The sequence below is a fragment of the Typopeltis vanoorti genome, chromosome 19 (assembly GCF_054136105.1).
Source record: "Typopeltis vanoorti isolate ZY-2024b chromosome 19, IOZ_Tvanoo_1.0, whole genome shotgun sequence".
NCBI classification, from domain to species: Eukaryota; Metazoa; Arthropoda; class Arachnida; order Uropygi; family Thelyphonidae; genus Typopeltis; species Typopeltis vanoorti.
In genome coordinates, this window is record NC_143567.1 from 58,606,475 (window position 1) to 58,622,468 (window position 15,994).

Genomic DNA, 15,994 nt, shown 5'->3' on the forward strand with positions numbered 1-15,994 from the left:
ACTAACCAACTGTATTTACCTTTGAATGTGATCCACTGATCGAGTGTCCAGCAAGTCAGCAAATCTTTCTTTTTGTTAAGCGTATTAATATTATCGCATTGCAACTGATAGAAATTCTGTGTTTCTGTGGATTCGTTACAGATCTCTTTCTCTTCAGAAACTACACACAAACTGTCATTACAAACTCGGATTGTCATCTGAGATATTTTTCCGTTAAAGAAGGTACCAGTGTACTTATCCATAATTGAAAATACAGTACTTACTCGCATATAACTCTTACCCCTGATTTTACTTTTCAAAAAAAGAAATTAAAAAGTTTCGCATATACCTCGCAAATGAAAAAAAGCTGAAACACGTTCAGAGCAGGGTGATAGTAACTTGCTCCTGAGGTAAACAACACGCCCTCCCCCAAATTGCAGAGGCAAGAAAAATAAGTACTTTATTATGTCAGTGAATAAGATATAAGCAGTCTGTGTAATATATTTCTCAACAAATAGTGCAATTAGAGACAACTGGGATTAAAACGACACTAATTAATGAATCACATGTCCCCTCATACAGAAACTATGCTGTATATATAGACTCAAGCAAAACCATATGTTGCACTGGCAAACACAGTATCTAAATAAAAACTATTATTATTAATTAGATTGTGTGAGTTCACTTGGCAACAATAAAATTCAATTGAAAGTGCTAAAATTCGTAAACGTGTTAAAACTAAGATATATATATATACAGGGTGTTCGGGATAAATTTGACATATTTATAATTAATTATATTTTTCCATAAGTTACATGTATTAACACACACTTCTCTTCATTTAAAAGTTTGGACCCTTCTTCATTCATATACAAGATGTCAGAAAGGATGGATAGCTGGAACCCACCTGAATCATGGAAGAGAATAACTTGTATCATGATGATTCGTGCCCGCCATCAAAATAAGGATATTACGACTGCTGCCCAATGCTCCCTGAATACAGTAAAAACAATCAGGCATGAACTAGAGACTTGCAATCGTGACTACGAGGATGTAGCAAGAAGAAAGATCCCTAGCAGACGATCTGATTGCGTTCGTACAGCAGAATTCCTCGCAAATCTGCAGGAACAGGTGTTAAAGAACCCTGGCATTGGAATTCGGGCTTTGTTCGTGGAGTTGCTAACTGTAGTCAAGCCCTGGATAACAAGGGTAGCCAATGGTAGGCCGTATGTATGGCAGCAGGATTCGGCCCCTTGCCACACCTCTGGGAAAAGTCAAAAATGGTTGTCTGAAAATTTCTACGACTTCACCAGTCCAAATGTTTGGCCTCCAAACTCCCCAGACCTTAACCCCATGGATTATTTTGTATGGGGCACAGTTGAAAAAGACACCAATCGCACTTCCAGTAATACAAAAGCCCAGTTAATGGATAAAATTAAAACAGTTTTTGCGGCCCTTCCCAGGGAGACTGTAGCATCAGCTTGTTCGAGGTTCCGAAGCAGAATTGAAGCTGTGATCGATGCTAATGGTGGTTATTTTGAGTAAATCTTGTTGATAGTATTGTAATTAACTCTGCCTGTAATGTTTTTTTGTCAATTCATTAAATTTAATAGATACAAAGAAGATTTTCTTTTTCCTTACGAAACTGTCAAATTTATCCCGAACACCCTGTATATATATATATATATATAGTGAATGCTGTTATGGCAGTTTCACATATTATTGGAATTCGGTTGAAGAGAGTTAGCATTTCAACTCAATTGTCAGCTTGCTTTTCGCATGATTTCCAAAAAATATACAAATACTGGAGTTAACTCATAACACATTTTGTCTAAGTATTACTTAGCACTTCTGAAGATATATTGAGCCTTGGTTGAAAGAGGAAAACCTTCAACAATAAAAATCAATAAACAACAAGCAATTGGTTGAAATGTGGTCATGTGGATAACACATGTTCACTTCAAATCTGACAAAACAGATTTCACTTCACCCCTCTTTTATTACTTGTCATTCTGTCGCTACAAATTAAAATAGTGGCAGAATGTTCATGGAATGAACATTCTGTCGCTATTTTTTTTTTAAGTATTCATTTTATTTTAATAATTTTTTACTTACTTATTCAATTTTAATTTGTTTTGTTTGGATAATTAAAATATATAGATTTATTTGGTTAATTTAAGCCTGTGGACCACCTGTCCCATCGTCGCGGACCATAAGTTGAGAAACACTGCTATAGGGTTCTCTCACCTTATGTGACCCCTAATTCATAAGTAGTATAGAAATAGAAGACATGACACAACATAAATAAAAAATGAATTTTAATCAGGAAAAGTATTTTGGAAAATTTTCTAGTTTTTTCAACTTTTTCTTTTTTTTTGGGGGGGGGGGGCAGGGCCCCTTTTGGTCCCCTCCCTGGGTGTGCCACTAAATCTTACCTACCACATTTAGTTGAGAGATTGCTCTGCAATTCTCACATTCACCCCTTTTTTATAGATGGGAAATATGAGAGCTCAACTCTACTTATTGGTAATTTGATCTTCTGACCAGGTCCTCTGAATTATGCAGTGTAACCACTTCAAAACTTTTATACCTCCACACTTTTTGGTTAAATTTCATCTACTCACTGCCTCTCCACATTTCAAGTTTTTGATGGCTTTTTTCTACCTCAAGTATTGATATGTACTCCTCTTTGCATTCCTCTTCGAAATTTTCTAATAAGGTTCTGTCACTGCTTGGTTTGTTTAACAGTCTTTCAAAGTAATTACTCCAGACATCTAGGCTATCCCTATCTTCAGTTTTCATCACACCTTTATCATCTTGGATTTACTTTACAGTACTCTCTCCTCTATTTAAGTTTCTTCAATAGCCTCCAAAACATTTTGCCAAATTCCTAATATTTATTTTCTATATTCTTACTGGTCTTCCCATGACTTTTGTTTAGCTACTTTTACACAAAACTTAGCTATCTTACATTTTTCTCTTATTCTTTTTCTTTTATTCTTTTAGGAAATCTGCAGACTATTTTGCTAAGAACTTTTGATATGCTTTCTTCTTTCCCAGGACTGCTTCTTTAGCTTTTTTTGTCCACCACAGTGTTCTTATTTTTCTATCCTTGCAGACTTCACCATATGCCTCCCAAATTGAATCAATATTTTCTTCAGAGTTTGCTACTGAGATTCCAAGATTTGGTTCTTCTTTTCAATTTGTTTCATTTTTTCTTCAATAATATTTGTACAGTCGAGTCAACTTCTAAACTTTAATTCCTTTTAAAACTTTCTTACACACTGTTCTTTTCAAAGTGATATCCATTTTTATCCTGCTTAGTACTAACTAATGGTCACTTCCAATTTCAAATCCTCCGTACATGCTTGTATCCTTAACTAGCCTTATGATATCACTATTACCAATGACGTAATCAATGAGGCTTTTCTTATTCCTTATGTCTTCTCTCCATGTGAATTTGTGCACATCTTTAGGATGAAACATGGTGTTTGTAATAACTAGTCCATGTCCCGAGCAGAAGTCCAGTAAATACCATTATTATTATTAGGTTTGCCCTTTTCTTCAAATTTTCCAAAAATGTTCTTATATGCCTGGTGTGTCATTCCCTACTCAAAAGAAGAACCTTCTGTGGGATCATAGGCACAAATAAGTTTCACTGTCCATGTCCCACATTTTGACGTTTGTCCACATCACTCTACTTGAAACCGACTTCCAATCAGGAAGTTTATCTTCATGTTTGGTGTTGAAAACTATCGCTACTTCTTCTGTGGGATCATAGGCACAAATAAATTTCACTGTCCATGTCCCACATTTTGACGTTTGTCCACATCACTCTACTTGAAACCGACTTCCAATCAGGAAGTTTATCTTCATGTTTGGTGTTGAAAACTATCGCTACTCCTTCCTTTCCTTGATCATTATTGCCTGAAAATAACATTCCCTACTTATTATTTAGTAAGATCTCACCTGTTTTTGTCTTAGTAATGCCAATCATGTCCACGTGGTACTTTTCTAATTCTTCTGAAAGTTCGATTTCCTTTCCATTAATACTCCTTATACTCATTGTTCCTATCTTCAGTTCTTCTGATGTTGGATTTCTTCTTCTTCTAGTTGTTGAGTTGAAATTCCAGTAACTAACTTTTCACTGTCCACCCTGGTTACCTGACAAAAACAGTAGGGGCCTTGTATAACTAAGCGCTGTCTCAGATGGCATGAAATCACGTCATGTTGTACCATCACATGCATTTGTGGTTTAAGTCAACAGAGAGTACAATTTAATCGGCTAAGTTCCAAACTGCCAGACCATCGTCGTTTGTTCAGTAACCAGTAGATACCTACTAACAGAGTGCACCAAGTGAAAGTAAGGATTGGACATTAGGTCAGAAGCCCCAGTTAGTTCTTTGCATTCCTGAAAGGTGACGTGGAGGTTTCCTCCCAGTTATTTGGATTTGACCCTTAATAATAATAATTATTATTATTATGTTACTTAGCCCATGTGTTTGAAGGCCAAAGAGTGACACTGTCAGAGATTTCAGTAGCATTTTTCAGTATCACAAGTGTATTTTTACTATTCTTCTTCCATCCTCAAGAAATCGATATGCATTTCTTGCATATCAATTAATAATGATTAAGTTTATATTATTGTAAACTTAATAATGATTAAATTTACATTATTAATCATCTCCTGTCAACAATTTTCCATTTTCTTCTAAATTAGTCTATTACTCATCAGCACTCCAATATTGTCATATCAACATTTTGGTCTTCAAAATGTCTGACTCAATCAATTCACCTAGATCTTGGTCTTCCTCTAGGTCATTTTTTCATTCTATCTTGCCATCAATGCCTATTTTGCTAACTTTTCCTCCCCCTTTCTATTTGAGTAGACATTTTTTATCCTTCTTGTTTTTATTCCAATTTCACCAAATTTCTTGATTTAATTCACATATACTTGTCTAGCCATAAATACTGTTACAATTTGAATAGCACATAAATCTTTAATCCATCAGTAAATTATTTACAGCTTTCAGCCCATACAAACTACATGTGTAATGTGCATACAGCAGCACTCAATATTCAAAACATCCTCTTTGCCTTCATACCTACCCAAAATCTGTGAGGCCACATATCGATGACAGCACACACACACACACACACACACACACACACACACAACATCCAACAGAAACATTGCCACTGCTTGCTCCAAATCCACCTTCAGGCAAGCAATATTGGGATGATGTTTCTTGCCGACTACTCTCTCTCTCAAGCTCCAACCACAATCAGAAGTCCAACCAATTCAGATAGGGACTTCTGATCTGAATATCACCATCATAATCAGATGGTGACATGTGGTCGGGCATATTTGACTCCAACCACTGTTGTGCGGTCCTCACCTTGTGTGCAGAGATGGAGCCATGCTGGAAGGTCCATTTGCCTACCATGAAACAAGTGTTGTTCAGGGGCCATACCACAGGTTCCAGTACGGTGTCTTGATATACTTTGGCAGAGGTTTTGATCCCTTTCTCACAGAAATGCAACTTGGATATCCCGATATGCCACCCCCCACACCAAACCCGCACTGACGTAGGGTTATGACCTCTCTGAATCCTGGGTGGTATGATACACGATGTGCAACCACCTGGAGCATATATCTGATCGTTTTGGCAGTTAAACAACTCTTCAATTATGAAAATCTTCTCATCTGTGAAGAGGATATCTCTGTTTGCATACTGCTGCAAAAGTGCCTTTGATTTTATCACTCTGTTGCATAAGTTGTGGTGTTAGGAAGTGTCCAGTAGAATGACGATAGACTCTCACCCCCCCCCCCCCCACACACACACACCCAAGTCATCAGTTAGTCATCATATGTGACATCATACCATAGTATCTTTTTTAGTACTTTAGACATTTATAATACTTTTCATATGGATAAGAAAGAATATATACTATGTTGACAAAAGTATTTGGACACCTTTGCCATGCAAATTTCAGCTCTTATGACATGCAAATATTCAGGGAGTGTCAGCATAAGTCTGTAATAAAAGGTGGGATGTTGTTGTGTCCCAATTTACGACTTCTACTCTAATCTTACAAATTCCTTTTATCTATATTCTTCTAACTTCTATGCCCGAGATTTTACCAAAACTTATACCAATATCTAAGTTATTACTCCCCGTAGTACCCCTAATATTTGTATTTATACTGCGCCCTTTGGGATATTTAGTTTAGGATATTACATACATAAACAAGGAGAAAGAACTCAAATATATCTGAAAGTGTAACTATTGCAGTCGTGACACTTAACTCGATTCTCGACTTAAATTTTCGGCGTGACTAAGTACAATATTTTCAAGTGGTTATCAACTGCGCCATTTATGTTGTCGTAAATAGGGAGAAAGTCAATCTTGAATATATCTCTTAGTATTTAAATATTATTGCAGTCGTGACTCTTAATCTCTTTCCTCAACATTAAATTTCCTGTGTGATTAGGTACGATGATTTTAAGCGGTGCATTGGATTAGCAAAATCAGACAACTCTTTTATCATTGAACAAAAGGTATATCAAGTTTCTAAACATGGTACAATTCAAATACTAAACTGAAATACTTATAGACTAACATTAAATCATTACAAGCAATATGGCTATTTGTGATTATGCCACCATACACATTAATTCATAAATTCACCTGATGTGAACAAATTTAGATCAATTCACACTATCTGATTTTTCATACTGAAGTAGATTAACAAGTTATTCACTGCTAACACATACTTGTGACGTTTCAATTATTTTATACATTACATTAGGCATTCAATCCATAGGATACGTAATTACTTAATTCACACTATTCCATTATACCGTTATTTGCACTAACACACAATTGTGGCATTCAAATATCTTGTGCAATATAATAGACATGCAAAAATACCTTAGGACTCTTAAACATTCACAAATCTTTAACACTAGTCAATCTACACATAACACATTCTATCATACACTAAAGTCCTAGTATAACTTCAACAGTTCTATATTGGAATCACGATACTTTTCACAGACAAATTTCTAGCTAACATAGGTTATGATTTACAGTACCTTTCTTGAGCTTTTCGTATGGACCTTTATTCTTTTCCAAACGAACCTTTGGTATAACTTCTCGTAACTCTGGAATACTTTAACACACATATATTTGCTCTACTATCAGCAACGAGGACATCGATCTCTTTACAGCTTTCTGCTTTGCATAGTTATCACTAGCGTCGAAACGAAGAAGATCCCTCCTTTTCTAGGACTCTATGGCAATCTTTCCTTTGCTTCCTACTCGGAAAAATGAGAATCAAAATCCCGCTCACTTTCATTTCCATGTTGTGACGAGGAGATATCACCCCTGTCGCCACTCAGGAAAACCCCGTGAACTCCACTGGAACCAAAACCAAACTCCCAGGCCAAAAGCGACTCTCCAAAAAAAAGCCCTCTCCAGGGGGGGTTACCAACCCTTTTATAGCTGCTCCCCTAACGACACCATTTCTTACTTCCTTTCTCCTCCTTCTACTTGTTTTTTAATCATCGATCAATTAGGGTGGCGTTTTCCCACCAAACGTCATTTGATCGGCAAGCCCGTTCTCAATGTTTCAATCTGGGGATCGGCCCTAAGCGATAGCTTTGCTTTTCTTGTGCTAGCCTGACTTAATCCCCTTTCAAACTTTTTCTATGAATTCTACTTAATAACTTAATCTCTCACATAACGTATTTTATGACTCATCCCTTTCTACTTATTTACTTAACTCTCTCATTTTTAATCGTATTACAATATTAATCTATACTTTCCTTTGTTAGCTACTTATTTAGTTAGAATTCCTTATTTTAAGTCATATTACAATATTAATACATTCCTTCCTTTATCAGCTACTTTAACAACAACCCTTACGTTTTATACATATTACTGGATGCAAGAAATTTTCCATTAAATAATTCATTTTTTTTGCAGGGGTTTTAATTTATGATATTTATTCTTCATGTTACACCATGATAACTGAGAATACTATATTCCTAAGATATCAGGTGTAACAATGTGCTGCATGTTTTGCAGCACATCCCACGTGAAAGATGCCATGTGCAGTTGAACTGAGACTTCCGATGTGGGATTGTAGTTGGGTGTCACATCAGTGGTCTTTCTGTCCATGACATTGCTATCCATCTCAGTATATGTTGTATATGTCATTCGCTGATAGTGCTACAACAGCAGGAAAATGCCCTAAGAGGTCACCAACACACATTGACTGAGATCGACAAGCACTGTCTTGGAATGTTTGAACATTCAGCACATCATCAGCAGTGGGCTTTGCAGTTAACCTGGAAAATGCTGAAGAGACATCTGTGAGCACTAGAACTGTCTGCAAAGAATTGCATGTCTTAGGTTACCATGGCAGAGCTACTGCAAACAAGCCACACATTACCTCCCTCAATGCCAAATGACATTTGGACTGGTGTCTTTCACACCATTCCTGAACCTTGGATGACTGGAAAAGGGCACTGTGGAGTGAGGAATAATGCTTTCAAATGTTTCACTTTGATGGTCGTGTTTGGATTTGAAGATAGATGACATGGAGAATGGTTCCAGCAGGACTGCATCATTCCAACTGTCAAGTTTGGTGGATGCTCAGTAATGGCATGAGGGTGTTTCAGTTGGATGGTCCATTGGTGGATGTGTCTAAAACTATGATATCTGATGGCTTGATACCTGGACAACTTCATGTTTCCAATGCTGTGGAAGTACTTCGGCATTGACTCTTGAATGTTTCAACATGGCAATGCTCCAAGCCATACTGCATTGCATGTCTGAGACTAGTTTCCACAAAAATGTAGTGTTGGACTGACCAGCTAAGAGTCCAGATCTCAATCCCCATCAAACATTTTTGGGATGAATTAGAATGCCGAATTTGCTCCAGAGACTACAGTGGCCATCATAAGCATCAGCAATAAGGGTAGCTTTGCACTTTAAATGGAAGAATATCTGTTGCGATATATCAGAAATTAGTTGAAAACATGCCCCAAAAGTAGTAGTAATTCAGGCCAAAGGTGGTCCCACTTGGTAGTAGAAGTGTAATTAAAGCACTTTTTTTTATACCAACAACTAAATATTTAAATACTTTTGTCAACAAAGTGTATATGAATACTGGTTATTCCACTATTAATTTTCTGAATTTATTTATTAAAACTGGGATAAAAAAATCATCAACATGTTACACTCTTCCATGAAAGAATGTCAGTTAAAATATAATTATCACAGAAAAAGGTACTTTGTTATTAACTTAAAATCAAGGTATAAAACGGAGTTTAAAACATATTTTAATACAAACAAAAAACATGTTTCTCCTTTATAATACAGTTATCAAGTTATAATGCATACAGACCAGTATACAAAATTTTCTGTAAATATATTCATTCAGACATTTTAAAGAAACTCTTAGACAGTCTCCAAAATTAATTCAAGCACATAATAATTATACTTTTTATACACAAAAAATAAATAAAGAAAATATTATTAACTTACAATGGCAGAACTGCTGGAGAAAATCTGCTTGGTGCTTCTAAACATGCAGCCAACAGTCTTGCCCAATTCAAAACCACCTTTATGGAAAGCCATGTTTGCAAAGATGTTGACGCTTCTAGTAATTTTTAAAAATAAAAAATAAAACAAAATAAATTGCAAATTCTTATTTGTGTAATCCAGATGTGATGTATACATCACATCTGGCAATCAATTATTTTATCAAGGTATGGATGCAGACCTCAATGTTTATAATTCAAACTATCTCTCTTTCTCTAACTTTACAGATCAAGGTGGAAGGAAAGCATAATTATTTGCTATCAGTAATGATCTAACACAAACTGTTCACCTACCTAGCTACTTACCAGAATACTGGATAGGCCTCATCATTGACCCAATAACCTGGACCTTTTCTTAATCAGCTCTCCCAAGAATGATGATGCTAGCTCTCCTCTTTGCAAACCCATCTACAACCTTGTTCATTTTCTTTTCTACAGATTGACCCTCGTCCAGCTGCTCTCATTCTATTTCTATGTCTCTTTCCCATAGTCTGATTACTGTCTGTTCTCTCCCAATCCTAACACCTGCTTCAACCAATATCTGAAATAATCCTTGCTGGAAATAGAGACCTTCATTCCTCACATCCTTGTTTTCCTACAAGTGTGCCAAATTCAAACAAGTACAATAATAAATTCAGCATATTTTCAATGTTCAAATTGAAAATATGCTGAATACCAGACTCTGGACTCTTGGCAAGTGTTCACACTTGCCTACACCACTTCAAAAAAAGCAACAAATCCCAAGCAAACTGCCAAGAGCTAAATGCAAAAAAAAACATGTCTCCTGCTCAAATAGCTATTGAGCCCTTCAGGAAGCAACTAGGGCTGTTGGACACAATTTTGTCCTTTGCTGTTTCAAGCTCTCATACACATCCAAATCATTCAATGGTTTGGATGTGTATGTAACCTAAAGATAAAACGGATCTCTTCATGTGAGTCTTTTCTTCCAACTTTTGTATAGACAAGCAAGCAAAGCGCCTCCACTATATCATTAATAACTCACAGATGCCTTCTGTCTTTTGCCAGAAAAATCCTCAGTAGTCTTGAAACCAATAAGTCCCAGACCAAATTGTTTTCTTCTAAATATGCTGAAAAACTGTGCTTCAGAATTAATACCCATCTTGTATTGCCTATACAAGATGTGATGTATACATCACATCTGGCAAGGAAGTAAGCCTTTATCCCTCAAAAGAAAGAAAGAAAGATAAAAGTTAGTCAAACTATTGCTTCATTTCTCTAATGCAGTGTTTCTCAACCTTTTTTTTTTTTGGATCATGCCCCACCTCAATGTCTCAAAGATTTTGATCCCCCCCTCTAGCATAATAGTCAGCCAAATTCTGAAAGAGTATAATATAAATATGTATATTTTTTCTAATTGCCCGCAAAATATCCAAATTGCCCCCTGTGGGGCGTACGGCTCACGTTGAGAAACACTGCTCTAATACAAAGTAATAAGAAAGGTCATTACTTTGTATTAGAGAAATGAAGCAATACAAAGTAATAAGGAAGGTCATTATTAGGTAACACCTTCACCATTTGGAGGACTAGCAATTAATCAGTGATGACCAATATGGATTCTGCCAGTCTCATTCCACAGCAGATCACCTAGTCAATCTTATCTTGTGAATTGTTATTACCTTCGGAATGGTGCAATATAACCTTTGCTGTCCTTGTGCCAATAAATCATAAACCAACCAAGCAATGAATTCTAGCTCACCTTATCCACTTTGTACATGAAAAAGTTTGGAGAAACTTCTCTCTCTTTTGCCTTTCACAACTGGATTGTTGAGTGTCATCTCTGTCATTCATTGTCCACTTAGCAGATGATCCTGATCTCGCAGATTCCTTTCAATTGCTTTCTCATAGATGCTCCATTTCTGCAGTGTCTCTTTTATAGATATTTTCATAGGCATTACTTTACGAAACCAGTCACTACCATTCCTCCCTTTTCTCTAATCATGCACAAGAAAAAGCAACTGCTTGGTCAACTTCCATACACAGTTCAGCTCCACATACACTCAATGAACCAATTCTTCATCTACCTCTGTTCTTGGAAACTTCCCATACTGTTTTCCTTCAAATGAATACAATTGGAGGATTTTCAAGAAACAAATTAACTACCGTATTTTCTGGCATATAAGACACACATTTTTTCTTTGAAAATAGGGTGCATCTTATATGCCGATACTCTGTTTTTTATTACTTTCATTTCTGGAAATTTTCTCTGTTCGAGTTACACGAGTTCTTTATTGCTCCTTGCTGTGTGTGAGAGCATTAAAGTTACGTAGTTCAGTGGATGCGCATGTGCTGTCATCGACAATCACAGCTGTGTTCCTGTTCGTTTAAACTTTCTAATTGTTGTCGTGGTTGTTGGGAATGGTGATAAATTTCTGCCGTTAAATTTTCTCTAAATTTCTTGGCAAATTATGGCTGAAAAACATCAGCGTTGCTACAATATTGCATACAAGCTACGTTTGATTGCGTATGCTAAAGAACATGGAAACAGGACTACAGAGAGGCATTGGGCCATCAGCAACTAAGAAAACGATAAGAACTTGTCAAAATCAGGAAGAGGATCTAAAAAAAGCAACTCACACAAACATAACCTACGAAGTGGAACTGCAAATTGGCCAGAACTTGAGGCAGAACTGAATACTCAGATTTTAGACCACAGAAAAGCGGGATTTTCTGTGTCTACAAAAATGATTATTCATCAAGTGAAAGCAATAGCCACTAACAGAGGGATCGTCAACTTTACTGGATCAACATCATTAAGAGACACCAGCTATATATGCGAACTAAAACAAAAATATCACAAAAGATGTCAGCTGAATATGAAGAAAAAAATTATTGAATTTCATCAGTTCGTCATTAACGCAAGGAAACGAGAAAAGTTTGGACTTGCGCAAATAGGAAACATGAACGAGGTTCCGCTGACTTTTGATGTGCCTTCAAACAAAACTGTAGATTCCAAGGGCACAAAAAGTGTTACTGTAAAAACTTCGGGGCACGTAAAAAATCACTATACGGTTGGGTTGTTCTATCCTGCTGTGCTGATGAGACAAAATTGTCGCCACTATTGATTTTTAAAAGGAAGACGCTACCCAAAGAAAAACTTCTTAAAGGAGTGTTTGTACGTGTTCATGCAAAAGGCTGGATGGATGGAGGAGGAATGAAGTTATGGATAGATAAAATTTGGTCTTTTTTAAATAATGAAACCTGTAGTGCATTCATAATTAGAAGAAACACACGTATAAACCACAGTGAAAATTATTTAATTGTAAATATTTCATCCTAAGTATCTTAGGACATCATCAGTACAGTATTTAAACAAAATTAGGAATAACATACAGTTAGGGCGCATGATTACAATAGAATCTCATGAAAACGTGCATAGCGTGCTAAAATAGTACAAAAAAACATAGGATCCATTGGGAAAAGGCTAAACTTTTACATAGTTCTTTATTTAAACATGAACGTTTATACAAAGAAAGTGCTGAAGCCCTACTACACAGACCAAACCTAAACCGCAACAACGTTCTTATTATTCCTAAAGTATGGGAAATTATCATACAAAATTGTGTTAAATAATTAACGTTTTTTTTTTTATTTTTATAACTACTTTAGCACGTTATGCACGTTTTCATGAGATTCTATTGTAATCATGCGCCCTAACTGTATGTTATTCCTAATTTTGTTTAAATATTGTACTGATGATGTCCTAAGATACTTAGGATGAAATATTTACAATTAAATAATTTTCACTGTGGTTTATACGTGTGTTTCTTCTAACTAAAAATTTGGTCTAGGCGCCCTGGTGGACTGTTGAAGAAGCCTGCCATGCTAGTATGGGATCAGTTTCGTTCTCACAGAACAGAAGATGTTAAAAATAAACTCATGGAATTGAAAACTCAGTTAGCTGTAATTCCAGGATGTCTAACTAGTCAGCTTCAATCTTTAGATGTCTGTATTAATAAACCATTTAAGGGATTTATGAAGAAGAAGTGGAACAGCTGGATGCAGTCTTCAGATTTTGAGGTTACGCCATCAGGAAGAAGGAAGAGGCCTAGCATTTCACAAGTTTGTGAGTGGGTCAAAGCTTCATGGGATGTGTGAAAACTAAGACAGTGGTTAAATCATTTAAGAAGTGTGGAATTAGTAATGCACTGGATGGTACAGAGGACAATTTGTTGTATGAGGACTCAGATTCTGATTCAGAAGAGGTTTTAAGTGTCTCTTCATTTAGCTCTGGAGATGAATTTCTGGGGTTTTGAGGAAGAAGATTAAAAGATGGGTACTCTTTCCTAGTTAGATTAGGTATTTATTGAAAGTAGACCTACTTATTACTTTATATTTGAAATACTATAAATTCATTATAATAATCTGTGATAAAGTTTTTTTTCCTAAAAAATGTGTACAAAAAAGGGGGTGCATCTTATACCCCAGCAAATATGGTAATTCTTTCTTCCTTTCTTTCTCACTAACCACTTCCCACACATGGTACTGTTGTGTTATAGGTTTTGAGACCTCTGGTGTGAGTATGTGCGTGGGGGGTAAATACAAAAAGGAAAAAAAATAATAAACGATATTTCAACTAAGCTTAATATATTACAAGTATAACAATACACTAATAATATAAGCAATTTTTTTTTCCAAGAATGACATTTCTTTTTTCATGTGCAATAATACATAGCAAATTCCCTTAATTAGCTCCTCCATGTACCTTCATTGCAAAATATTTCAAAATTTCTTACAATACCACAAAAAGCCAAATTTATTACTTAAATCTGGGATAATTATTTCTCCATATCACTGCTTAAACTGTACATGTCACCTGAGTTATACCCTAGCTCAGAGCTAGTGATATGTATGGTTTAAGCATAGTATACGGGTAGTAGGTTGGGAAAGGAGAAACTTGTTGACATTAGATTTAAAAGCCTGTATATTGTATTCCTTGGGAAATACATCGGGGGGGAAGACTGTTCCACAATACAGCAGAGCAGGAATGAGGAAAATAAACTTGTTCTGTGGGTTTCAAGGTGTACCTTGAACCTGCAGCCTTTTGGCTGGAGAGTGGATATGCCAAGCACTCAGCCAACCAGGCTGGTATATTTTGCCACCTTCTATGAAATTTCTTTCCACAAGAAGAGAAGACACAAGATAGCGTGTTGGAGCATGGTGTAAGTAGTGACAAGGTTAGAAATCCAGCAGATATTTACCATTGTTATTAACTTCACTCTTTTTTCATATTTCTCCACATATTTCTGTACTTTTTTTAATCACATCCTACTCTGCTGTTTAAATCTCCAACAAGAAACAACTTTCCTTTTTCTTTCTGTCAGCTGCCTTCTCCAATGCCTTGAAAAAAATTCCTTTACATTTCCTTAGTAGAACCATCTGAAACCATAGGCTTAAATCAATCTCATTGTCCTGTTCCCTATTCTGATGTTTGCTCACGTTACTCTACTCGATATCGCCTGCCATTCAAGACAGCTATTCTTGTATATAGTGTTGAATACTTTAACTGCAACTTCCTTTCCTTGATCATTAATATCTGAATATAACATCTTAAGCAAATTTCACCTGTTTTTCATCTTTGTTTTGACACCTATTATGCCAACCTGGCACTCCTCCTCCCTTCAATCTTCTGTCCATTCCACTTCTTTCTGTAGATACTTATTATTATTACAGGCAGCTCCAAGGAGTCCTTACACTCATTGAGGGAGGCCCAACATCATGTCAAGAACAACTATTCGACATTTACACAGTATCTATCATACTTCACCTTGAACTCATTTATAGTCATGGCACCCACAACAGACTCTGGCAGCTTATTCCACTCATTTACCACTCTCCAAGTAAAAAACCAAGCTCTAACACCCTTGCTAACCACACTCTTACCAGCTTCCATGGATGGCCCCTAGTCCTCCCATTACCAGTCCTATTCTCAAAAATATCTTCTGAATTAATCTTATAGAAACCCTTCAGTAATTTGACTGTCTCAATCATATCACCCCTTTTTCGCCTACCAACAAATTTCTGCAGCCCACAAATCTTCAACCTGTTCTCATAAGGTTCATTCCATAGTCCTGATATTATCTTGGTCACTCGTCTCTAGATCCACTCCACCTCCTCCCCATCGAAAAGAAACCCTGGCACCCATATCTGGGCACAGTAGTCTAGATGGGGTCTTATCAAAGCTCGATACAGAGGAACAATAACCTGTTTGTCTCTGCTCGTTTTAAAGTGTTTTTCAGCAACCAAGTGATTTGATGAGCTGATTTTGCAACTTTTGCGATGTGTCCCCTAAACTTCAACTCCCTATCCACCAACACTCCTAAATCCCTGGCCTCGTCAATCTCCTGGAGTACAGTTCCACTAATGTGATATACTGATGCTAAT

The 15,994-nt window shown here is 36.3% G+C and overlaps 1 protein-coding gene across 1 annotated transcript in view; it reads right to left on the reverse strand.

The window, feature by feature from the left end:
- The window catches only part of LOC150096148 (ribosomal biogenesis protein LAS1L-like), a 266,535-nt gene that overhangs the window by 85,813 nt on the left and 164,728 nt on the right, over positions 1-15,994 (reverse strand). The window contains exon 9 of the mRNA XM_090409522.1: positions 9,537-9,651. Coding sequence (XP_090265648.1) covers positions 9,537-9,651 — 115 coding nt within the window. The remainder of the gene's footprint in view (positions 1-9,536; positions 9,652-15,994) is intronic.